General features: G+C 39.0%; 1 protein-coding gene across 2 annotated transcripts in view; it reads left to right on the top strand.

Moving 5' to 3' along the window:
* The window catches only part of grip2b (glutamate receptor interacting protein 2b), an 87142-nt gene that overhangs the window by 6881 nt on the left and 55434 nt on the right, over positions 1-24827 (top strand). Inside the window, exons 2-8 of one of the 2 annotated variants that reach the window (XM_048167246.1) lie at positions 11870-11950; positions 13594-13726; positions 16129-16274; positions 20525-20611; positions 20750-20825; positions 22526-22671; positions 24024-24171. In XM_048167246.1, coding sequence (XP_048023203.1) covers positions 11870-11950; positions 13594-13726; positions 16129-16274; positions 20525-20611; positions 20750-20825; positions 22526-22671; positions 24024-24171 — 817 coding nt within the window. Of the gene's footprint in view, positions 1-11869; positions 11951-13591; positions 13727-16128; positions 16275-20524; positions 20612-20749; positions 20826-22525; positions 22672-24023; positions 24172-24827 lie in introns of those variants that run through there. The other variant, XM_048167253.1, reaches the window with a different exon arrangement.

Genomic DNA, 24827 nt, shown 5'->3' with positions numbered 1-24827 from the left:
GACTCCTTCTTCCTCCACATATCCCTCCAGTGAACTGATTTCCTGGTCAACGCTGGACCAACAATCCTCCGTTGGGTCCAGAAGGCGGAGGAGAGGGAAGAAGCCCGCTCCAGTCTCTCCGAAGCCCGCTCCAGTCTCTCCGAAGCCCGCTCCAGTCTCTCCGAAGCCCGCTCCAGTCTCTCCGTCTCTCCAAGCCCGCTCCAGTCTCTCCAGATCCCGCTCCAGTCTCTCCAGAGCCCGCTCCATCCAGAGCCCGCTCCAGTCTCTCCAGAGCCCGCTCCAGTCTCTCCAGAGCCCGCTCCAGTCTCTCCAGAGCCCGCTCCAGTCTCTCCAGAGCCCGCTCCGCCGAGCAAGCAGCGCCAGTCTCTCCAGAGCCCGCTCCGCCGCCGAGCAAGCAGCGCCAGTCTCTCCAGAGCCCGCTCCGCCGCCGAGCAAGCAGCGCCAGTCTCTCCAGAGCCCGCTCCAGTCTCTCCAGAGCCCGCTCCGCCGCCGAGCAAGCAGCGCCAGTCCGCCGCCGAGCAAGCAGCGCCAGTCTCCAGAGCCCGCTCCAGTCTCTCCAGAGCCCGCTCCAGTCTCTCCAGAGCCCGCTCCAGTATTTTTGGGGGGGGGCCAAGTACCCGTGGGTGGGGGACATGTGGGGAATACACATGGGGGTGGGCTCCGAACACCGCCGTGGCTGCCCGCTGCACCTGACCCGCCGTGGCTGCCCGCTGCACCTGACCCGCCGTGGCTGCCCGCTGCACCTGACCCGCCGTGGCTGCCCGCTGCACCTGACCCGCCGTGGCTGCCCGCTGCACCTGACCCGCCGTGGCTGCCCGCTGCACCTGACCCGCCGTGGCTGCCCGCTGCACCTGACCCGCCGTGGCTGCCCGCTGCACCTGACCCGCCATGGCTCATGGACCCGCCCTGGAGACCTCCACTCCTACCCATGCCTCTTCCTGCACCGGCATGAGGTCTCCAGGGCGCCCACCCCCCCTCCCCGGTGTTACATCTAAGGCGCGAGGACGCGCCTACCGGGAGGGGGAGGTACTGTTACGTATCCCTTGTCTCTAGAGCTCCATTTCCCATGATCCTCTTGTCTCCACACCTGCACTCACTTCGTCCCTCGTCAGCCCCTCATCATCACCCATCATCATCACCTGGACTTCCTCATATATATATATATATATATATATATATATATATATATATATATATATATATATATATATGTATGGACTCACTCCCTTCACTCCTTGTCTGTTCTTATGTTATACCGTGTGCTTGACGTTTCTCTCTGCTTAATGAATAAATACCCTTTTGTTGTGGACGTCCGTGAAAGCCTCATCTTTAACAACACCAGACTCGTAACACATATCAGGACAAAACTGTTCTTCTCATGAAGCGCACATAGACTCAGTGCTCTTAAAAATACATAGCACACACAAACGATGGCTAAATAGATTCCACGCTGCTAAGCTAACATATGTAGCCCATACAAAAATCGGGAAAATTATGAGACCGAAGAGTCAACTCTCAATTGATTCCAGTATGGGTTGATGTTAGCATTTTGCTAAGCTAACAATGTAGTATTCTAGAGAGCATATAAATACATAATACACACAAATATCAGGTAAAATTTTATGATGTGTAATGCTACTTTTCAGTATAGAGGGTATGCAACGACGTCACTTTCCCGCCGAAAACGCGCTCCCTCAGGTGGACTGAGAAGCAAAAGAACCTGCTGCATGACTGGATTTAATAGAGGAAACTGCGAAAACGCGACTAAAACTAACGAATTACACTAAAGGTTGGACTCGAAAGTGTTCCTTATAACATGTCAAATAAACCTAATCCATGGATATTGACATGCAGCCAGGAATCGTGTTTCCTGACATTTATATGTGCCTGATTTCGATGGTGGGGAAATACATAAAGCAAATCTGCCTGTGAATATTTTATATAACTACAATATCGGTAAGTCTAAATCCACGTTATCACTTATATCAATGTTATATCGTCATATTGTCCAGCCTTAAAACATATATAGTTTTATAGTATAGTTTTTGTCAGTGTTGTTTATTTAAAAACACCAAATTATGCAGAATATAAGATGGCAAATATTTAATTGATGAGTTGTCAACATAATATATAACTATACAATATATACGGTATGATTTTACCTCAAAATCCAACAATTTGCAATCTGCAAATCCATGTCTCTCTGCTGGAGTCCAGTTGTTTCTGTGAATTTCAGTGATCCATTTGCTTATTTTTCTGTTGCTTTCTGCAGTTTTTAAATATATACCTCAAGTTTTGTGTCAAAGCTATTTGTACAGTCAATCAAAAAGCTCTTTCCCGTTTTGGAAGTGTTTTGTGCGTTTTTCGCGACATTCACGCTGAAAACAAACGTTGCTGCTCAGTCTTTTGCCACTCAGTGGACGTGACCGCAGTCGTAACGGTCGACGGTGACGTCACGTGCATACCCTCTATTGTCAGTTTTGCAATGCATTTTGGGATTGACTATAATAAAAACAAGCAATGCTACCTGTAATTTAGCTAAAAACAAGTAGGAGCTAATTTAGTCCCCCAAAAGGCATTCCTAGAACTAAAATCATTCTCAGTTCCTGCGGTGTGATCGTGCCAAAAAGCGGGTACTTCTGCCTATAGTTCTAGGTACTTTGAAAACATTCCTCTGGTGTGAAAGCCACCATTATAGTTATTGTTCTTGAATGAGCCTTTACACCATATCTACACCATAGGCCAGGGGTCATCAACTATATTTGTCCAAGGGCCAGAATTTTTCACTGCAGACACTGTAAGGGCCAGATACTCGTAATATAAAATAAAATTCGAATTGTATCCTAATACTGTATGTTATTATTTGATATACTAATTCTAATTCCAAATTTATGTTATTTTTTACATATTACCTGTACTGCAGCAAGCCACCAGGGGGCGATAGCGATATTTTAGGCTTCATATTTGTGAGGCTTTCAAGCTGTCCATCACTGTCACGCAATTGTGCGCAAATCCCAGGCAAGGAAAATTTTGACATTTGTGAAAAAATGAGCACGTGAAACAATAAAAGATGTTCAATGAGAGAACGCGTTTATCGTCATTCTTGACTGAAGGCAGGCTATGGCACAAGCTACTTTTCAGAAGGCTTTTTGTTTCGTTAGATTAAAAATAAAAAACGGTTCTCATTCCCCCTTGAATAAGGCCGGCGACACACTGGCTGCGTGAGCGACTCAGTTGCGTGGCGTGTCCGTTTTTATTTCGGCTCCCATATTTAACAGGTTGGAGTTTGCACACTGAGACACGCGTCTCAGGCGCGCTCGAGCCACGCAGAAAACGCGTGCATGCTAGAAATAGAACCGACGCGTGTTCCAGCAACGGGAGTGTTCTCTGGCTAGAGCGCAGAACAGCGGAGTTTGTGCATGTCTGAGCTTGTGTTTTGTTGCTTTGACATTGTGGAAAATAGAATAATAGACAAAATGTATTAGCATTTTTACCCGTTATTATCAATCTAAATTAATCTCGTTTTTAATTTAACTTAATTTTGTTTTTCTTTGTTTAAATTTCTGTGTCAATTTGTTAGTCAGAAAATTATTAGACTACCTTAAAAGTATTGCTTAATTTAACAGACCTGTGTGTGTGCGTTTTATATCACTAGTGCAGTGTCCGTTCTCGGAGCATAAGCCCTGCCCGCGTGAGGTGCGCCGCTTCCCGCTCGCGCTGCTCTAACTGTAGTTTACTAAAAGTTTATTAATTCTGAATGTGCGTCTCGCGTGTCCATCTATATTGCACCAAATGCGACACTGCACTCCCCTGTGAAGTCGATTGGATGAAAGGTTCTCGAAATAATAAAAATGCAAACGGATATACAGACACAGATTCCTGCCTTTATTAGAGAGAAAAATATGTTCAGCCCCTCTCTCCGAAGCTTCGAATAGTCGATGTTCATCAAAAAACGGTATTCGGACCAGCCCTAAACTTTTTCCTCTTACAAGGCTATTCCTGAATTCAGTATTATTCTGGGGGCCGGATGGAAATCTCTGGCGGGCCGGATTTGGCCCGCGGGCCGCCAGTTGACGTTGCATGCCATAGGCTATATCAGTATTAAAGTATTACATCTGAAAAAACTGTCTACACTCAAAGGACAGAAATATAATTTAAAAAGAAGAAAAGAAAAAAAAACTGACTGCTAACACCCATTTGTTTCATGATTATGAAATAGCAGCACTCGGTTGTTTAAACCTTCTGGAAAAGGCTTTTAAAACACTGTCACAGCTAACCACCGTAATCATCCAGGGTCTCATTCAGAGACACTCTCAGGGAGCTGAAACCATACCGGCGGGGGCGTGTGTGTTCTGGAACATCATGGCAGCGAGGTTTCACCGCCCTTATGTCTAGGCCTCTGAAATAAATGTTCTTTGAAACCATGTTGAGGTGAGTAGGAACCAGCAGTTTAGATCAAAGCACGTCTGCACAAACACCACGCTGGGAACTCTATGCCCTATGAGCGGCACAACATTGTCATTATGCGCATTGACATATTTCATTTTCATTTCATTATGGGTACAGAACTATGTGGTAAATGAATTTTGCAGGGTTTCTAGGCATGAACGAACTGGGACTGGAAGATTTCTAGAGTAGACGATTGGGGTTTAGGGAGTTGGGTCATTTTAAGTTCAGCAATCTGGAGAGATGTTCCTTGAATAAGTTATAATACTTATACTTACTCCATTCTATCATTCTGTAGTTAATGATCCAAACCTTGTCATTATTTACAATATGTTCTTGAAGCTTTCTGAAGCCAAAGTCTTGATGGAAGGGTACTTGGTAAAAGGGTTAATTGCGTTTGAACGCACTCAAACTGCTACAGTTTGGTTTTAAATATCCATTTGTTTAATGTAATGCAATAGCACTTAGCAATATAGGTACATTTAACCCAAACCAGTATTTTAAAGTACACCATTAAGCCTCACAGCTGCCAATCACATCCTTTCATTTGTGCACAGCTGTTCCTTTTAAATATGCATTGGATGTGCTTTGGACTAAACAAACAAGATGGTTTTCAAAGCAAAAATGCTAATTAGCATTGCAGTGAGGAAAAGTGAAGATTTTATGATCCGTTACAAAACCTAGTGTGCTGCCTACCAAGACAACATTTGGCAGCTCCCTATTCCAAAATGTAGGTGGCAACCTCATGGTTCAGAGTAAGGTCAAACTCGGGTCAATAGGAACTATCAGTGACACAAGTGTACAAGTGACACACGCCATTTTTAAAAAGTATGTATAGCCAATATACTGTATTTACAGCGAAAAGTTGGACCGAAGTCCAGGCACTTCACAACCTTTATGCTAAGGAGGAAATCCTACGCAACTTTGAAAGAACCGAAAGAAGCGAAACATGATTATGTATTTCTGCTCAGCTAGCGACACTGGGCATCAACCACATGGAAAACGCTATAATACTTTTTCGTATACCATTTACTTTCTTTGTTTAACAGTTCTATCTAATAATGTATTAAAACTTTTAAACAGATTGTAAACTAATGAAGAATGGAAGCGCTGTTTGCTCAGGGTCTGGCTAAAGTCAAAATACCACAAATACCAAACCGACCTCTCTTTCTACATGGTTCTCCCATCTCTTCATCCAAAACAAGGGCCGAAGTACTTTACATCGTGTTGACATTTTTATATTCAGAAAGAAATCAGATACTATGATCGCATAGTAAACCGCTTCCGGGTTCTAAGTCAGAACGCTGAATGACAGACATGAGTAATTGATGACAGAATTTTCTTTTTTGGGTGAACTTTAACAGTATTTGCAGTGTATTGTGCATGACATGCTGCTCTAAAAACTTTATAAACGTTTTTATTTCCACTGCTCGCATGATTTTGAAAGTAAAAATTCGTTTTGTGTGAGCAGTGCTTGCTTACCATTTTAAATATCAATCATGCTGATCACTTTCTTCATTCCAGGCAGCTTATGTTGTTATGAAAATATTTGCGTATTGGAATGTTCAGGTAATATGACGTAAAATCAGAACAGCCTTCTGTCTGTGCCGTCTTTGCTCGCTTTCATCACTTTCTCTTATTCTCATGTTCAGATTCATTCGCAAAACTGAAAAGCCAATCAGCAATCTCTCTCACAGACTGCCTGACTACACATCAATGCTGACTTGAGCCGATGTGTAGAATAACTATTAAACTTGACAGACACCAAAGTCCCTTTAAGACAAGTGGTTTCACTCGGCAGCCATCTTTGAAACGCCTCTCGGGCATCCAAAGTGCAGCTTTTATCTTTTTAAATGGGGAAACATCAAATTCTCTTACGATTAAATTTCATATTTGAAAACACCAATGAAATCTAACAACAGTATCATACAGACTGTTTCTTATGTTCAAATAGCATTTAAAAAAAGCTTGTTTTTCATGCTAGGCCAGCCAATGCGCATGCGCATTCATCAATGCAAGTTTGAGAACGCTTCCTGTTTCTATAGCAACTGCAGCTTCTAAGGGCAGCTGCACTGACGTGATGACTTTACTAATTAATGACTGGCTCTTTCACTTAGAAGGTGGGGCTTATTCGCCATATTGGGTGTTGCAATTTCCCTCATTCATAAGTAATAAGAGTGCACCGTCTTCCTATATATATATAAAGTCTTTTACAAACACTTACCGATGGCCCTGCATAAATCCCAGGACACACTAAGCTGATGTCAAAGAACTAGTGGTGACGAAAGCTGATTGTGTTTTTGCCTCTCGTCAGCTGCATCAAAAAGCTGCCCTTGAACATGTAAGGGAATGACTGTCTATATCAGCAGTTATTAATAGTTTATTTTCGTCATTCAGAAAGGGAAATCAAAACAAGGACTGCAGATATACAATCCGTAAACAAAGCAATGGTTGCTTACAATCACTCATGCTGATTACTTTTTCCATTCCACTTGGCTTATTACGTTATGAAAATATTCACACATTTGAATGCTCAGGTAAGATGACATGAAATTACAACAGCCTTCTGTCTGTACCATCTTGACTTCTTTGCTCGCTTTTCATCACTTTTATTTGTGATCTGACTCATTCGCTAAGCTGAACAGCCAATCAGAGTTATCTCTTACCAACGCAGATTCAACATGCTGAAAAAAAAAAAAAAAAAAAACCCTGACAGTGTCCGACTAAGAAAAACTAAGCCAACCGGCGCCCAAAAACAGCCCGACATTGCCCGATGACTGTCGGTTTGGTGTGTCAAGGCCCTTATTTTTGTCATGTGATCGATTGTACCTTGTATGTAAATTTGTTTGTGGGTGCACATTGAATTTGCAAGATTAGTTACTATCATGTGTTTGCATCTTGTTGGAAAGTTTGAATGTGTAAGTATCTTTGTGTTTGTGTGTTTTTGCAATCAGTGTGTGGAGCACATATCACCCAAGTCGCAGGTTTCTTTCCTGGGCAAAGCTTCTGGCTGTTTGGTGCTGATAATGGGAGTAATTACTGGAGGACGTGGAGTTTAAACAAAGAGAGACTTGAGCTCTCTCAGATTATAGCTACCGCATCTTCAGCTTAATTAGAGCCATTCATTTGAGCAATTTATTTAAAAAAAGAGTCACTAAACTGTGTCCTTGCTGAATAGTCTGCATTCACAATAGTCTTTGAATACAACAGTTTCTGGTGTATCATGATCTGCATATTGTTATAGTAATGTGGTACTTTGTTCTTTAATGTGCAATAATTACTTTGCGGTGCTTTCTATTGCAAACCTCACTAATATCGCTCATGAATTATACCTGAAATTGTTCAGCAAATGGTTGCGCTGTTACTTTTCTAAGCATATATATATATATATATATATATATATATATATATATATATATATATATATATATATATATATATATATATATATATGTGTATGTGTGTGTGTGTGAGAGAGTGTGTGATAGAAACTAGGGCATCAAGTTATCCAGAACTTCTCCTTTTACCTCCCAAAACAGAAAAGGTGCATTATATTATTTGGCATATGTTATGACTGTAAACTGTAAAATGTTTTTTTTTTTTTTTTGTTTGTTTGTTTGCTTGTTTTTTTTTTTTTTTTAAGTCTTTATGCATGTAGCTTCAGTTTCCTTCCAGACCCTGCAGAAGCCTTCACCCAGGTGAAGCTAGGATTATTTTTATTTTATTTACCCATTTTTTGTGGAATGGCACTTCAGTGCATGACAAAAACAGATGACTGTGTGCTTTGCGAGTTAGGTACCCGTCACAGCTAAATCGCTTCCTTTGATAGGTGACTCGTGAAGGTTTCCAAAACCCTTGAGCAAGCGGATTAGACGAATGGCGCTCATCACTGTGAATGCCGATATGCTGGAGTTTTCTGTAGGCTGGGAGGGAGTTTTGTTGGTTTGGTCTTGTGCTAGCGGTGGAAGCTAATCCCACCGTTGAGCCCTGTTAGTAATAGCTTTCACAAATACAATAATAAACACTTTAGATTGCTTCCCGCAGACTGGCCTCGCATTCTCACTAAGGCATGTACATTTTTTAGCACTTGTCTGGTCTCATTCTGTCCTTCCTTGGTGAGCTGTTCAATGTATTCTATTCCATTTTTATTTGGTTTGGTCACACAATATGTCACATAAGGGAATTCATGATTGCTGGAGCTTGAATATATTGCTGCATTGCATCCTGTCCTAATGAGGGTGTGTTTTGAGGTGTGCAGTTCAATGAAAAGTCAACGTCCAAATAGAATGGAATTTAGTTTGTATTATGGTAATTTAGTGGTGCTTGCTAGGGCTTATGAATTTGAACAAACCTCTAACCCTAAGCATTTAACTTTTTCACATAAATTAATAGTGAAGAATACTGACATTGAATAAATGGAACTTGTCTTGGGCTATTAAATAACCACCTAGCAGCCACCCAGAACACCCTAACAACCACATAATAATGTGTTAAACCCACTCAAACATATTTAAACAGAGTTACACATGCTAAAATCCATCAGAACACAACGTGTTTATCATACTAAAAACCCCATTAGAACACCCTGACAACAGTATAGCAGCAAGATAATCATGATAAAAACACCTCAGAACAACCTAACTGTATAACTGTTAATCATACTAAAACCCCCTCAGAAAACAACTGCATAGCAATAAGCTAAACATGCTAAAAACAATCAGAAAACCCTAAAAATCACATTGCAGTGTGCTAAGCATGATAGAAAAATCCTAAACCAGCATATCACAGGCTGGAACCCCTCAGAACACCCTAACAACAACATAACAACATGCTAAAATCCATTAGAACACCTGAACAACTGTATAGCATGTGCTAATCATGTAAAAAAAAAAAAAAAAAAAAAAAAAAAAAAAAAAACTCACAGCACCCAAACAACAGCATAACAACAACCTAAAATTCTTCAGAACACCCTAACAACCACATAATACCATGTATGCTAAAGCCCCTCAGAACAACAGCATAACATACTAAAATTCCTCAGAACACCCTTACAGCCGTATAACAACATGCTAAAATTCCCTAGAACACCCTTTACAACCATACAGCAACATGCTAAGCATGTTAAAACCCCCCAGAACACCAAAACAACAGCATAACAACATTTTGCTTCTCCTCAGAACACCTTAACAACTGTATAGCAATGTGCTAATCATGCTAAAAGCCCATCTGAAGACCTTAACAACCACATAACAACATTTTAAACATGCTAAAGCCCCTCAGAACACCCTAGTGCAGTGGTTCCCAAACTTTTTAGCGTGGAGTACCCCCTGAAGGGATTACCATCCTTCTGCGTACCCCCTCTCTTCCACTTCGACTGCAGTCACACCTTTTGCATTAAGGGACAATATTTGCCCCCTAAATTTATTTTCCAGTGCATGTTTTTTCCTTTATGAATAACTTTATAAAATAAATAATGTTTTAAATAAAAAAATGTTCAATAGAGAAATATGCAGTGATGGTAAAACTAAGTAAAACGTTTAAATATTGAACTAGAACCGCCAGTAGGTGGCAGCAAGTCACTGTTTTTATGAGTGAATCATCGAGTCATTCATTTAGTAACGAAGCAAGTGGCTGTGAATGAATCATTGAATAATTGACTCTCACGATTCGTTCAAAGCCGCAGGATTGTTCGCGAAACAGACGTGTGTTGTAGTTCTGTGGTTTTCATCAGAACTATTATTTCATTGCAAAATAGAGTAGCTAAATACTGACATTAATGTGTTTAAAATGTACGTTTTGTTTTTTGACCTGTTGTATAATAATGTCACGTTTGCAGTCATGTGGATATTTGGGAACAATTGTTATCATCATTAAATACAAGAACTCACAAAAGGTATGTTTTTGTATTGGAGAAAGTTTGAGTCTTAAATCGAAATTAATCCATTATCTGTGTCTATATTTGTTCTTCATGTTCTTCTAAGGGCTAAATCCTCACTTGTACAAAAGAGAACGACAGTAATTTAGCGCGATATAAGACAGCATGCTGCACACAATCTATCATATGCATGCTGCTTGTGTGGATGCAGTCATTTTTGACTGCAAATGATGAGGTAATTTGATTAAATGTACTGGATTTACGACATTTTGTTAGTTAGAAATACATGCTCGATTTTAATATTATTTTATGTTAGAATTAAATGAACTACTCAGCATTTGTTCGCGTACCCCCTTTTGTCACCTCACGTAGCCCCAGGGGTACGCGTACCCCAGTTTGGGAACCACTGCCCTAGTGGAAAACCGTGCTAAAACACGTGCTGAACAACCACATAATACTGTGACTAAAGCATAAGCCTATGACGGTATGTGGAATTTTGCACAGTCGAGCACCACACACATTCAGAAGCTCTTCAGAAAATCTTTCTTTTAATATTTTAACAAGTTGAGCTTGTTGAGCAGGATTTACTAAATAGGTTGCTTTTATATGTAAGGTTTTTAAAATATGTGACAATTCCAAAACACTGATGGGAATGGAAAGTCCTACTGACGACAAACAATTTAAAGAACACAGACACAGCCGAATCATTCCCATAATGACCAACGCAATCTACCAAGAGCTGCACAAATTAGTGTCTGGTTTAAGACGTGCTTTTAAATAATGGTGCAGATACCAGTAAATTGACGAGCACAAACCTTATTAAATGGCATTGAATAATTCATTCAAATACTCTCCTTTCACAAATTTAGCATCTGTAAGGGAAACTCCTATAATTGCATATGAAATAAGGTCAGCCGCAAACATAACCCTGTCCACGCCGTTTCAGCACAAATTTTTCACTGCGTGTCTTTAGTAAATCCTGACAGTAGTTTTTTTTAATGGCAAAAGAGGGTTTGCACTGATGCAAGCTAGCAAATTTATTGAAGGAAAGTCACAAGCTTTGAACTTATTAGTATCATAACAATGGTGGCAACAGGTTGTTGGCTGAATACATTAATGGTGTTTGTCCTGCTGGCGTTAAAAGATGAACTGAATTGTGCCAAGCATAAGGAAGCTCCAGAGACGCTTAGTACTGAAGAGCCCAGTGCATGAGGGGAAAATCCTAATTTATGTAGAAACTTTGAAGAAATTAAAACTATGCTGCTCATGAATATTTTATCCGCTCAAAATGAAACGAGTGCATTCAGGCATTCGCCTTGACAGAAAACAATCCAAAAGACGTTTGTCATACAAGTGCTTTCTATAACAAATGATTTGGTTTCTCTGATTATTACTGTTAGCATGTCCCTGGATGCTGATACTTACTACAGTCAAAAAGACAGTTCACTGTGTATGAATACAGAGGTGACAGAAATATAATACATTGCATTCATTGTGGACTGTTTCCTCTAAGGTCTTTTTAGTGATTATGTGTCTCTCACCCTACAGATGATGGGCCGTATTCTAAGGGGAACAAGGACTCGACGGGAGCAGAAAACACACTCACATCCAGAAGACAAAGCATCCCAGGTACGCCTGACTACCTGTCTATCCCTTCTGTTTGTGCCCACACGAATACTCCCACCGTAGGGTGATCCAGCCTCGCTCCACTCCTTCAATGTCTTTTGATCTTGGGGATTGTGCCTGTGTCTTTTTCCGTTGGGGATGTTTGAGTTCTTCTTGCCACATTGGTTTCGATGGCTGTTTGAGATGCAGAAGACTGGGGGTTTGAGGGTGTTGTTACAGCTTTATCCAGATGTTTCCTGCGGTTCTCGAGAAGTGTTTGTCTGAGTCATTCTTCTACTGTAGCTGGAAGCACTTGCTGATCCAAGACCTCTTTCTTCTTTAAAGCTAATTGGATTAGCTGAGTCAACTCAAAGTGTTACTTTGAAAAAGTTTCAAAATGACATCAAAATTTAAAGCATAACAGGCATTTTCAAATGTTATTTTACATGTTGTAAAATACTTGTATTTGGTTTTCATTAAGCTAATGTGATCCTTTTGTGTGTAGCCTATAACCTACTGTACATGTTATGCATCCGAAGCAGTTGTAACTGTTATTTCATGCAAAACTAATGCTATTTTTTTTTTTTTTTTTATATTATTATACTAACCAAGGCTGCATTTATTTGATCATAAATATATAGTAATATTTAAACATTATTACAATTTAAAATAACTGTTTTCTCTTTGAATATATTTTAAAATGTAATTTATTCATGTGATGCAAAGCTGAATTTTCAGTCTTCAGTGTTACATAATCCTTCTAATATGCTGATTTACTGCTCAGAAACATATCTTATTATAAATGTTGAAAAGTTGTGCTGCTTAATATTTATGTGGGAACCATGAAACACATTTTTAGGATTCTTTGATTAATAGAAAGTGGAAAAGAACTGCATTTATTTGAAATTATAAATCTCTTTACTGTCACTTTTAATCAATTTATTGCATCCTTGTTAAATGGAAATATTTAATTTCTAAAGAAAAAACAAATCTTACCAACCCCAAAAATATAATATGATATAACATAATATAATATACAGAGGCTTCATAATTTTTTTTTTAACCAAAATTGACAAAATGACAGATTAAGGCTATTTCAGGACAGATATTACAGGAATCATCATCATAGTTTTAAAAGATGGAGCTGTGTGCAATCATCCATTACATTTTTACTTGTGGAAGACATTCTAGTTCCAATCTGTTCACATTTAAACCCACACAGACACTGATTAGATTAGGCTCTGTGAGAGATTTCATGACACAGTTGGATTCAAAAGTGTAGCATAACAATATCTGCTGCAATACAGTGTTTAATTGATGTTTTCTTTCATGTACTGTATCTCTTGGTTTGTATTTTTTGTGTAGGAATTCATATAGTCACAGCATGAGCTAAAGATTAGTGCAAGTTAGTTGTGTTGTAACATTTTAAAACAATCTCAAGCATTTGTAATGTTGAGAATTCATAATATTTCTCATCTTTAGTTAGATGGGAGAAACACAGCTCATTTGCATATCCCATATCATTTCTGAGACTATCTGAGAGATATAGTGTCATAAAACCATGTTGCCATCAGTGCCGATTCTGTCTCTTGTGTGTGTGTGTGTGTGTGTGTGTGTGTGTGTGTGTGTGTGTGCGTGTGCTTGTCTGTTGTGTTTCTGGGCAGAAGAACTGCGTGGGGTTACGCTGGTTGAGCTGATTAAGAAAGAGGGAAGCACTTTGGGTCTCACCATCTCAGGCGGCACAGACAAAGACGGCAAACCACGCGTCTCCAACCTGCGGCCGGGTGGCCTTGCGGCGAGGTGAGGACTGGATGTGAAGTCAATGCAACCTCACAAATTAATGCAGAAAATAACATTCATTTTAACTTAAACTTTATCAGCCAAACACAGAATGACAAAGTGATCACCTGACTTGCAATTTAAGTGTGTTAATGCTCGCTAATGTGACACGTACTTGTGTTGCATTAGGATTTGTGTTTTGACACATTACAGAATGCAGCAGTGCAATTCAAGTGTGAAATTACATGTGCCACAACTTTAAAAAAAACATCTTATTCTTACATTTATTATTTTTTTTTGTGTGTATTGTTTGCATTAGCTAATATGTAGCTGGGTAAAAAAAATTGTTTTTTCGATTAATCGTTTTTTAAAATGTGGTCGATTCAAAATCGATTCTCAAAGGCCACGAATCAATTTTTTTTCCATATTTATTTCCGCAAACATTGAACGTAAGATTAACGTTAATCTAATTACGAGTCTTCTCCACTAGATGTCACCCTCTTATTTGCTTTGCGCGATGTCACCAAGGAGCGAGAGGCGAACCTGTCATTCATTCATTCAGTGCTTAAATGGCGGTTTCAGGTGCTTTGTCGATGTTGATGCCACCTTCACATAAAATTGAATCGAGAATCGAAATCGAATCGATTTGAGAGCTTGTGAATCGAAATCGAATCGATCTGGAACATCTGAATCGATACCCAGCCCTATATGTAGCTAAGAAAAAACTGACCATAGAATATGCTAATTTATGCTAATGCTCGCTAATGTTGTGACACAATTGTTGGAATGCACATTTCGGAACATCTTTTTTTTTGTTTTATATTGTATGAGTTAACTAATATGCACACAACTTTCAAGGGTCATACATACTCTCATAGATTCACCTCACATGGTATATAAACAGTAAATTCAGAGTTTGTGAAATGCTGAGAGAAAACACAACAATTTGAGTGAAGAAGAGACCGTTTCATTCTTAATTTTATAGTCCGAAATGTCCATTCAGTATAAACTCTATAGTACAGTTGGCAATACAAAGATGCGCAATGCAAGAGGTCAGATGCTGTGTTCATCCAATCAATGACACTGACACTGCACATACGCAAATAAGAACGTTAACCCTGGGTTTAGGAATGTACAGTATGTAATGTCAGCATACAAATACCAAGGATTATTGCTAACTCTGGATATATTAAGTGTGAAACGTGAAGCAAGATAACCCAGGATTCCGTTTACGCAGGGTTTAAAATAACCCAAGGTTAACTATTTAAAGTGTGAAAAGCCCATCTGGGTAACTTGCTTAGCATTATTCAAACTGTTGTTCTACCATAGTCGACCTAGAAAAGAAAACTGACCACAGAAGCAGCTCATTTATGCTAATGCTTGCTAATGTAGCAGCATGTAGTTGTGTTACATTACATACTTAACATTTGTGTTTAGCATTAGCATTTTTGTGTTACTGTGGCAGTAAGCCTCAATACTCAAGTGATCGACACAATTATTCTATTAAAAAGGTAGCTGGCTATAAGCTAAACATAACAGCAATTTAGCTAGCTTTAGCTAATTTGCTCAAAATGTTGTTCTGCCCTTACAGTCATTGACCAGAAAGACTGACCTTAGAGGCAGTCACTTTCTGCAAGATTTACTTGCGTTGCAGTAAAAATTACATTCTGATTTACATTTCAAAACATAACAGTGCCTAAAATTGAGCGTGTAGCTAGAAATGTCATTCTCATACAAAGGTAGATATGTTGTGATAAATTGCAATTAAATTTATTTTCCCACATTCTCACTGATTAAACTCATTTCAGCGATGTGCAGGATGTATCAAAGTTTTCCCATCTTGAGTAATTTCTTCTTTCCTTGTGGCTGGTATGAGGATGTTATGGAGCACGTCTGGGCTGATGACACATTTTGTCAGGCATCATTGTGCAAGCTCATGTACGCCCAGAGGACAAAGGGAATGAATAGCATTCATTTGTCTAATTAGCATCTAAATGAGCATATTTATACTCCCAGTGGAGTGTTCAACAACAGATAAAGAGTTCTTACTTTGCATTTACTTTCCATTCAAAATATAATTGTTTTCTCTGTTTTTGTGACCATTGATGGAAAGCTTCTCTGGACCGTCAGACGTCATCTTGTTAATTTCTCTACATTAACTGTTGAATGCTAACAAAGCTAATTAAGTCAAATGTTTGAAAAGCAGACTTTTACATTGTTAAACAAAAAATGATGTGCCAAAATGTTTGCAGTTATTAGCTAAACTATTTAATTACTATATTTTCAGTAATTGCAATACAAAACCGTGGTGTTTGCTAAGGCAAACCTCACTCTTGCTAATATTACTGTTAGGGATTTCAACAAACACATAACTCTTCTAAGTGCTATTCTGTGATTATTCAGTTAAATTTGATATGTCTTAGGAGTGATCAACTCAATGTGGGCGACTACATCAAGTCAGTCAATGGCATCAACCTGACCAAGCTGCGTCACGACGAGATCATCAGTCTGTTAAAGAATGTAGGAGAGCGCGTTGTGCTGGAAGTGGAATATGAACTGCCTTCAGCTGGTAGGAAGTTGAGTATTCTGACTTTTGCCTGTGTTGTGGCATGTCCCTGTCAATTTAACCATGGTCTCAACCAATCCCAGTCCTCATGAGTGAATAATTTTTTTGCCTCAGAATGTAGCCAAAATGGAAGTGCACTTAAGGTTGTGTATATATAATTATACACAGAATGCATGGCTGCATGTTGAAAGCATTTTCTGATGTTAAAGTATTTTCTCCTATTTCACCTTAATATCCAGAGTCATCTGTAAGTAAACCATTGGGTTGTCGAAAGGTTAAATGCTTTGATATCAAAATCATCGTGGGCATAGCAACATTAGCTTGACCAATGGGGTGAATTCCAGTCGGAAGTAAAAATACCAATGCCCTACTCACTCCGAAGGACAGAGCTCTTGAAGTAGGGACTTTGGAAGGAGCAGGGCATATGCAGTTCACAATATAGCCATTTGGAACACACTTGGAGCAATGGATTCTTTTGTTGTCCTACAAATGGCTTGCCCTTCCTGAAGTGCCCTTCAAGGGCACAAAAGGAATTTGCCCTTCTGTTGGAATTTGGAATTTGCCCTTCTGTTGCAGTGGCCCCAGAAATAACACACTTCACCCCCATCTGCCATTGGTCAGGCAAATGGATAGTCATGCCCCAAACTCACGCCATTGATTGAACCATTGTTGCTGGCTCAGGCTGGTTCAGGTGTGATGCTCAAACAAACAGAGCAATGTCTTGAAAGCACCACATAGTACACTTTTTGGTGATAATAGCCTACAAATGGCTTACTTATTACAAAAATTACGTTACATTACAAAGACCCCATGCAATGGTTTTGACAAAGGCAATATCATGATCACTGAGATATCTCTGATACATTGCCCAGAGGTGTGTTTCCCAAACAAACAACACAACTTGCTGCTTAGCTACTGTAGTACAATGCATCATTGGAAAAAATTTAAGCTCTAGTTATTCACATAACCCTGGTTCCCTGAGATAACGGGAATGAGCAGGGAAAACTCCTGTTTTCTCTGAATCCTGAAGCCTGATTGGGTCACTTGCACAGACAAATAGCGTTTCAGCCTGCCAAAAGGGGCGTTGTTGACTGTCTATATCAGTCACACTGGAACACCGTCAGATCACAATCTTTCGACTGACCAGCGCCTAGCATGACTCGCTGGCAGCGTAGTAGCACGGCAAGCTATGCAATGCTTGTTCCCATTATCTCAGGGAACCAGGGTTATGTGAGTAACCAGAGCGTTCACTTCCAATATGCTTCACTCACATTGTGTCAGTTTTAGCTGACGCTTATGGGGAACACAATGCAATGCGCCATGCTTCAAGCGCAGAACAGAAGTCGCTCTGCGAGCCAACAGCTTGAAGCCACTCGAATGAAGACCCTTCTTACAGCTGTATAGGGAGGGGCTCAGACTGCACTTACACGAAATGTACTTATCAGACTGACAGCACCCGTGCCTGAAGAGCAGAGATGTCAAGGTTGTAAAATCTGATAAAAGAGGAAGGGTGAGGACCAACCTGCCACCGCACAGATGTCTGCAATCGAGACTCCACTGGAACAAGCCCAAGAGAAGGCCATACCTCTAGTGGAGTAGGCCCTCACTCCTAAGGGGCACAACAAGTCCACTGACTTGTAAGCCAGCGCTATCACATCTACAGTCCATCTGGAAAGTTTTTGCTTTGAAATTGGCAGCCCTTTAGTGTGCCCTCCAAAGCTGACAAACAGCTGCTTTGAATGCCGAAACTGGCTAGAGTGTTCAATATACACTCTGAGAGCCCTTATGGGAAAGAGTGGATCAGGTGCCTGTTCGTCTTCCGCGAGCGGAAGAGCTAACAGCGTAATCACCTGCGTTCTTAACGGGATAGAAAGCACTTTTGGCACGTAACCCTTTCTTGGCCTAAGGACCACTTTACTGTCATTAGAGCCAAACTCCAATCAGGATGGCTGCAGGGGAGATCGCTGAATCAGCTTGCTTGCTGAGTGTTGTCAGTCCACTGTTAGGCTTGTTTGACGTGAGAAGAGGTGAGAGAGAGCGGCTTCAGTCTTCTTTGGGCAGCGAGATGATCTTCACGCTGAAGGAGAAAGATTCTGATCTGATGGCGTTCCAGTGTGACTGATGTAGGCAGTCAACCCCATCCCATTAGGAAGGCTGAAACACTATTTGTCTGTGCAATTGCACAGACGTGAACCAGTCGGGCTTCAGAGAAAACAGGAGTTTTCCCCATAAATGTCAGCTAAAACTGACGCAATGTGAGTGAACCATATCGAAAGGGAACTAACTAGTCACATCTGTTTTTTTTAAAACCATAGTAACTTTGTGGCACAATCGTTGCATGAACCACATTGGTTCAGCAACATAGAACTGTTGTTAATGATGTCACGCTGGTGGTGGAGTAATAACTTAATTGGTTTGAGATCGAATTAATGTCAGATTGCAGGCGAACATGGCATCTGAGGACTACTTCATTATTTTTGTGCTCATTGTTTTGCTTTAATTCGAGATGTTTGAGTTAATGGTGGGGTTTCCTCTTAAGTCATACTTCGTCTGTATGTAGAAAATGGATATAAAAATAGATTGTATTTTATATTACCTTGCTTTATTGTGCACAGGAGCATGATGTAAGTCCACACGTCATGCTAAAAAGAAACTCTGCCTCTAACCACAGGTCAAGAGCTATAGTTCCAATCATGCAACTGTCCGATGCGGTTTGCAAATGTTCGTTAGAACTATAGGTTTGGGAATCAGGAAATCATTGAACTATGTAGGTAATAATGGAACTTGCTACCATATTTGGCTAATACTAAAAAGAAACCGCTTCTAACCACGTCGAGAGTTGTAGTTCCAATCACACAAATTTGCAATGCTGTATGCGAATGTTCGTTAAAACTATGGTTTCAGGAATCAACAAATCACTGAATAATGTTGGTAATGATGGAACTTGTGACCATAGTTGGCTAACAATGCTTTTGGGAAATGCACCCCAGGCCAATTTATTGGCAGAATTTTGATCGATTGGTTCAGAATTTGATAGATTGGAATTTATCAACTGGTAATTTTTCAATCTTAAACAAAAGTGTTCATCAACCTTATAAACAAATATTTTTTTAGTGTTTTAGTGAATTTCAAATACATGTTGTAAAATATGCCATCATTAAAGGGATAGTTCGCCCAAAAATGAAAATTACCCCATGATTTACTGACCCTCAAGCCATCCAAGGTGTATATGACTTTCTTCTTTCAGACGAATACATTCTAATACAGAGTTATATTAGAAAATGTCCTGGCTCTTCCAAGCTTTATAATGGCAGTGAATGGGGGGCCTGAATTTGAAGCCAAAAAAGTGCATCCATCTATCATAAAAGTACTCTTTGGGGGGTTAATAAAGGCCTTCTGAAGCAAAGAGATGCTTTTTTGTAAAAAAAAAATCCATATTTAAAACTAAAATAACTCGCTTCCGGCAGATGAACGTACGCATACTGCGCAAGACTTGCGCCACAAGAGTAACCCATGACGCAATGTATGACGTAGGATGTAGGAGTTGCGTAAGCTTAGACGCCTCTTGTGATTTAAACAAATAGGCCTGTGCAACAAACTCAAGCTCCCCTTCTCTTATATCGAAATCCTCCAACATTTCTCTTTAAAATTTCTTGTTTTAAACTTCTATTTCATGACCGGTGTTTTGTTTTGCTTTATCCTTTACTTCTGCGTTTGTAATTATTTTACAAAAACCCATCGCTTTGCTTCAGAAGACCTTATGATAGATGCATGCTCTTTTTTTTAAATTCAAAATCAGGCTCCCTATTCACTGCCATTATAAAGCTTAGAAGAGCCAGGATATTTCTCTGATTGTGTTCATCTGAAAGAATATAGTCATATACACCTAGGATGGCTTGAGGGTGAGTAAATCATGGGATAATTTTTGGGTGAACTAACCCTTTAAGGTCTATTATGAATATATCTGCATTTTATGGCGTCTATTTTCTGACCATTTGCCAGCCATTTCTAGATTGTCTCAGTTTGGCATGTGTGATGATATATTGTGATCGTTAGCCAGTCTATCTATCTTGTGCATGACAGATAAATTGTCTGGTTTATAAGCTCAGTGTTTCTGGCTGACCTTCTGCTGAACGTCAGTTTGCATCTGGGCTTATTTATCTGATTGTCCCTCTGATCTGGCCGTTCGCCCAGTAAAAGGTGCTGATTTAGAGATGCTATTGCCTCTCTCCTGTCTCTGTTGTCTCTCTTAGCGCCAGACAGTACCTCAGGTGTTATTTCCAAGACAATCGAGATCTGTTTGCAGAAAGAGGGCAACAGTTTTGGCTTTGTTATGCGAGGTGGGTTTGGGTTTTGTTGGGTTTGTTGCCCCTCATTTGATTTTATTATATTTATTTATTCTAATCTTTCTTGTAATATTCTTACGATCAAAATGTTGGAGATTTAACTGCAGGTTATTTTTATGTGTTACAATACAGGTGGATCGCATGAGGACTGGCACAAATCTCGCCCTTTGGTGGTCACACATGTCCGTCCAGGTGGTCCTGCTGACAGGTAATGCACAACCAAAAATTAAGCTTTTGAAGGCACTTTACACAGAGACAAGACATTTTATTATTATGATCATGTAGTATTCATATAGTACTTATAGCCCATTTAGTAAATATATTTCAGTGGTTTGTTTTGTTAGGGCTACATTGAATATAATATCTGTCTATAATGTTGTATCTTTCTGTTGCGGAAAACAATACAAACAGAAATGTTTAACTTGATCATTAGTTGCTTCATGGGATGACATATAAAATTAAAAATCATTAGTTAACATGTTTTTGTGACAAACTACACAAATCATCAAGCAATATCGTAGGATATAAGGTTTTGTCACTGATATTTTTCTAGAATGACCCTGACAACTCCAGTTTATTGAATCATCGAAAGTGTCCAACAAGCATCAAGATAAAAGACTTGTTTGACTTGATGCAGCGCTGCACAGGCCGATGGGTTTTTGACATCAAGGTACTGTGAGAGTGATTAGATAGAGGGAAGGCTCCGTATGCTTTTAAAATCGTTCTTGTGGTACTTTGACGTCATACACAGATCAATCTGTGCAGCACTACTTCAAGTCAAACAAACCTATAGTTAGTAGTATTTGCCAGGTTATGTGATCTCAAAATGCCAGCCATCATGATGAGCTACCCACCTAATTTAGAATAAAGCAGCTTTTAAAATATATTTGCCAGGTACTATTCAATTTTTTGGTGTAAAACTTCTTTCTTTTTTATGTGAATTCTACATTTAACAAACAACATGCATAAGCAACATTTATAAGTTATTGCTGTAGTCATCTTCCATGTTTGGACACACTATTCACACTTTAACCAAATCTAGAAAGTAGGCCAGATATTTCTTTCTCATATTAGATGGCTAGTTATTATTCTTAGTTTTAGGATTTTCCATGCCTCTTTTCGCAAGCCTCTTTTCCCTGCTTATATCAGTAACACGCAACTTGCCAAAAGAGATAAATAAATAAACATATGTGTCTAGAGAGAGAACATCTTCCATAAGACACCTTTGATGATAGAGACAAAGCCTGCCTTGACTGCATGTGGAAATTGTATGCATTTTCTTTCCTGAAGGCCCCCAGACATTTCATGAGGAAATCATTGTGCTCTCAAACTGGTCCTTTCACATGTAGCATTAATCATTGGTGTGGAATATTGAGAGACTTCTAAAAAAGAAATTCAAAAAGTCTAGTGAGCTGACTACCAAGGCAGCATTTTAAGGCGTCAACCTTGTGCTAACATCAAACTCTGTTGGAATCAATTGCAGCTTTTATTTTTATTTTTTTACTTTTTTTATTTATTTAACAGTGCACTAAACGCAAAAAATAAAAAAAAAATGTTTTACTAGATTTATATTTATGATTTATATCAATCAGATTTATATAAAAAGCTCATTTCTATTTCAAATGTTGGAATAATTAAGATTTTTAAATGTTTTTGAAGGAAGTCTCTTTTGCTCACCAAGGCTGCATTTATTTGATCAAAAAACATTAAAAACATTAATATTGTGAAATATTATTACAATTTAAACAAAGTATTTTCTATTCTAATATAATGTATGAATATGAATGTTTTTCAGGATTCTTTGTTGATTAGAAAGTTCAAAAGAACAGCATGTATTTTCTTTTCTGAATAAAAGTATTAATTTAATAAATAAATAAATAAATAAATCCTTACTGTGTTCTTCTGCAGAGAAGGGACTTTAAAAGCAGGTGATCGGATCTTAAGCGTGGATGGAGTGGTTTTACACAGTGCCACTCACAGCGAAGCCCTTATTGTACTGACCCAGTGTGGACAGGAAGCCCTTTTCCAGATCGAGTACGATGTCTCCATCATGGGTGAGTTACTTCAGTTGTGTTTGTTTTATATGTTGACAGGATAAAAATTTCACGTCCCAGTGGATTATAATGTTATTAGTTTTGTATGTTGCACTTTAAAAGGAAATAATGAATTCATCGAACTATTTTAGCATTAAAGTGCCCCTATTATACTTTTTCGGATATATCCTTTCATGTAGTGTGTAATACAGCTGTTTGTGAATGTAAAAGGTCTGCAAAGTTTTTGAAGAATTTTGAACTGCCTGAAAGTAGTAATTCCAGTCTTACTTCCTGCACAAACCTATGTAGGTTTGTAACAAATTTGCATAATGCCAGCCTATGGTATTCATTGGATGCCTGCGAACAATGTTACTACTTTAACCCTCAAACACTGTAATTATAGCTGAGACTGGAAGTTTGGTTTGTGTTGTCGACATGTCGAGTAGACGCTGTTTTCGAATTGATACAGTAAAACCGACACCAACGTTACTATTCGTGTCACTTTGTATCAAGTGCTGAAGAAGATCCAGAGCTGAAATGCACATATGGTAATGAGCGCTGTAAGCGGTAGACCAATCACAACAAACTGGGCCATCTGACCAATCAGAGCAGAGCAGACCAGTCACAACAGACTGGGCCATCTGACCAATCAGAGCAGAGTAGACCAATCACAACAGACTGGGCCATCTGACCAATCAGAGCAGAGCAGACCAGTCACAACAGACTGGGCCATCTGACCAATCAGAGCAGGTCTAGGCTCTCAGAAAGGAAGGGGTTTAGAGAGACTGAATCCTCTATCTAACCATTTCAGCCACTGTGCGAAATGAGGTGATGCTGCAATGTATATTATAATAACATTAAAGTGTTTTATGACATTGGATGTAAACCCATTGTAGGAGACCTTCAAAGCTAAAATAGGAACCTTTACAATGGCATAATAGGAGCATTTTTGCTTGTCCTTTCACAGACGTTTTCCAGAAGCATTGTGCTTCTCTCTGGAGAGCTCTGCTCTGTTTAACCGTCTTCACTATTTCATATAGATGAACAGCATCTATTTTTTTTTTTTTTTTGAACAGCAGGTTGTTGACCTGCAAGAGCAGAGAAAGAACCACTTTAATGTACTAACACTGTGAAGGCTAATTTAGGGTGGCCACAATTAGCATAACGCCAACTGTTGTTCTCCTTGTAGAGTTAAAAGGGTCATATCTTAGAAAATCGAAGTTTGAAATAAGCTTTCAGAGCTCAGAACTTTCTGCCCAGTCCAAAAAGACTCTTTATTGAATCCAAGCTGCAAAAACGATCTGTTAAGAAACCACAGCTAAACCACAGCGTAACAATGCTATCCTTGTTGGTCCTTATCACCTGCTTTCCAGACTCGGTGACCAATGCTTCAGGTCCTCTGCTGGTGGAGATTGCCAAGGCACCCGGAGCGAGTCTGGGAATTACTCTGACTACTGCCATGCACAGGAACAAACAGGCCATCGTCATCGACAAGATAAAATCCGCTAGCGTGGTGGACAGGTACACACTCAATGGGCCTCATTCATCAAACGCAAGCAGTACAAATTTCTTTGTAATTGTAAAACCCCTTTTATAAGCTTTTTTTCTTATTTAAATTGTTTGGGGAAAAAATGTAGCGTAAATTGTGTTACAAATTTTTTTACAAACTATTAAAATAACAATAGTTTAATAATTTTAATTCTTAAATTGTTTTTAAAACCGAGCACAATTATTTTTATTTCTCCTTACCTAATATGTTTGTAAAATCACTCTTACGTAAAGGATTTTATTTCTTATTATGTACCTTGTTTATAAACCATTCTTCTGTAAATATTTTGTTTTTGTTCTTACATAAATTGTTTGTTAAACCATTTTCATGCAAATGATTTTATTTTTATGTAAACTGATCGTAAAACTAATTTGACATAAGTAAATTTTTTTTTTCATATAAATTCTTTGTAAATCCATTCTTCCATAAATATTTTTGACTTTATTTATTTTATTTTATTTTTTCAATTTTACGTAATGTATTTTTTCAATCTTACTACATAAATTGTTTGTAAAGCCATTCTCCATTTTTTCGTAAATATAATTTTTTTATTTAATTTTTCAAAAAGCCAACTTTACGTAAATGTTTTAAAATCTTCTTTTATAAATTGTTTGTAAAACCATTATTA

Source organism: Megalobrama amblycephala, linkage group LG2, assembly GCF_018812025.1.
Source record: "Megalobrama amblycephala isolate DHTTF-2021 linkage group LG2, ASM1881202v1, whole genome shotgun sequence".
Lineage (NCBI taxonomy): Eukaryota > Metazoa > Chordata > Actinopteri > Cypriniformes > Xenocyprididae > Megalobrama > Megalobrama amblycephala.
The sequence above is the reverse complement of the archived record's forward strand: the minus strand, read 5'-3'. Positions and strand labels throughout refer to the sequence as shown.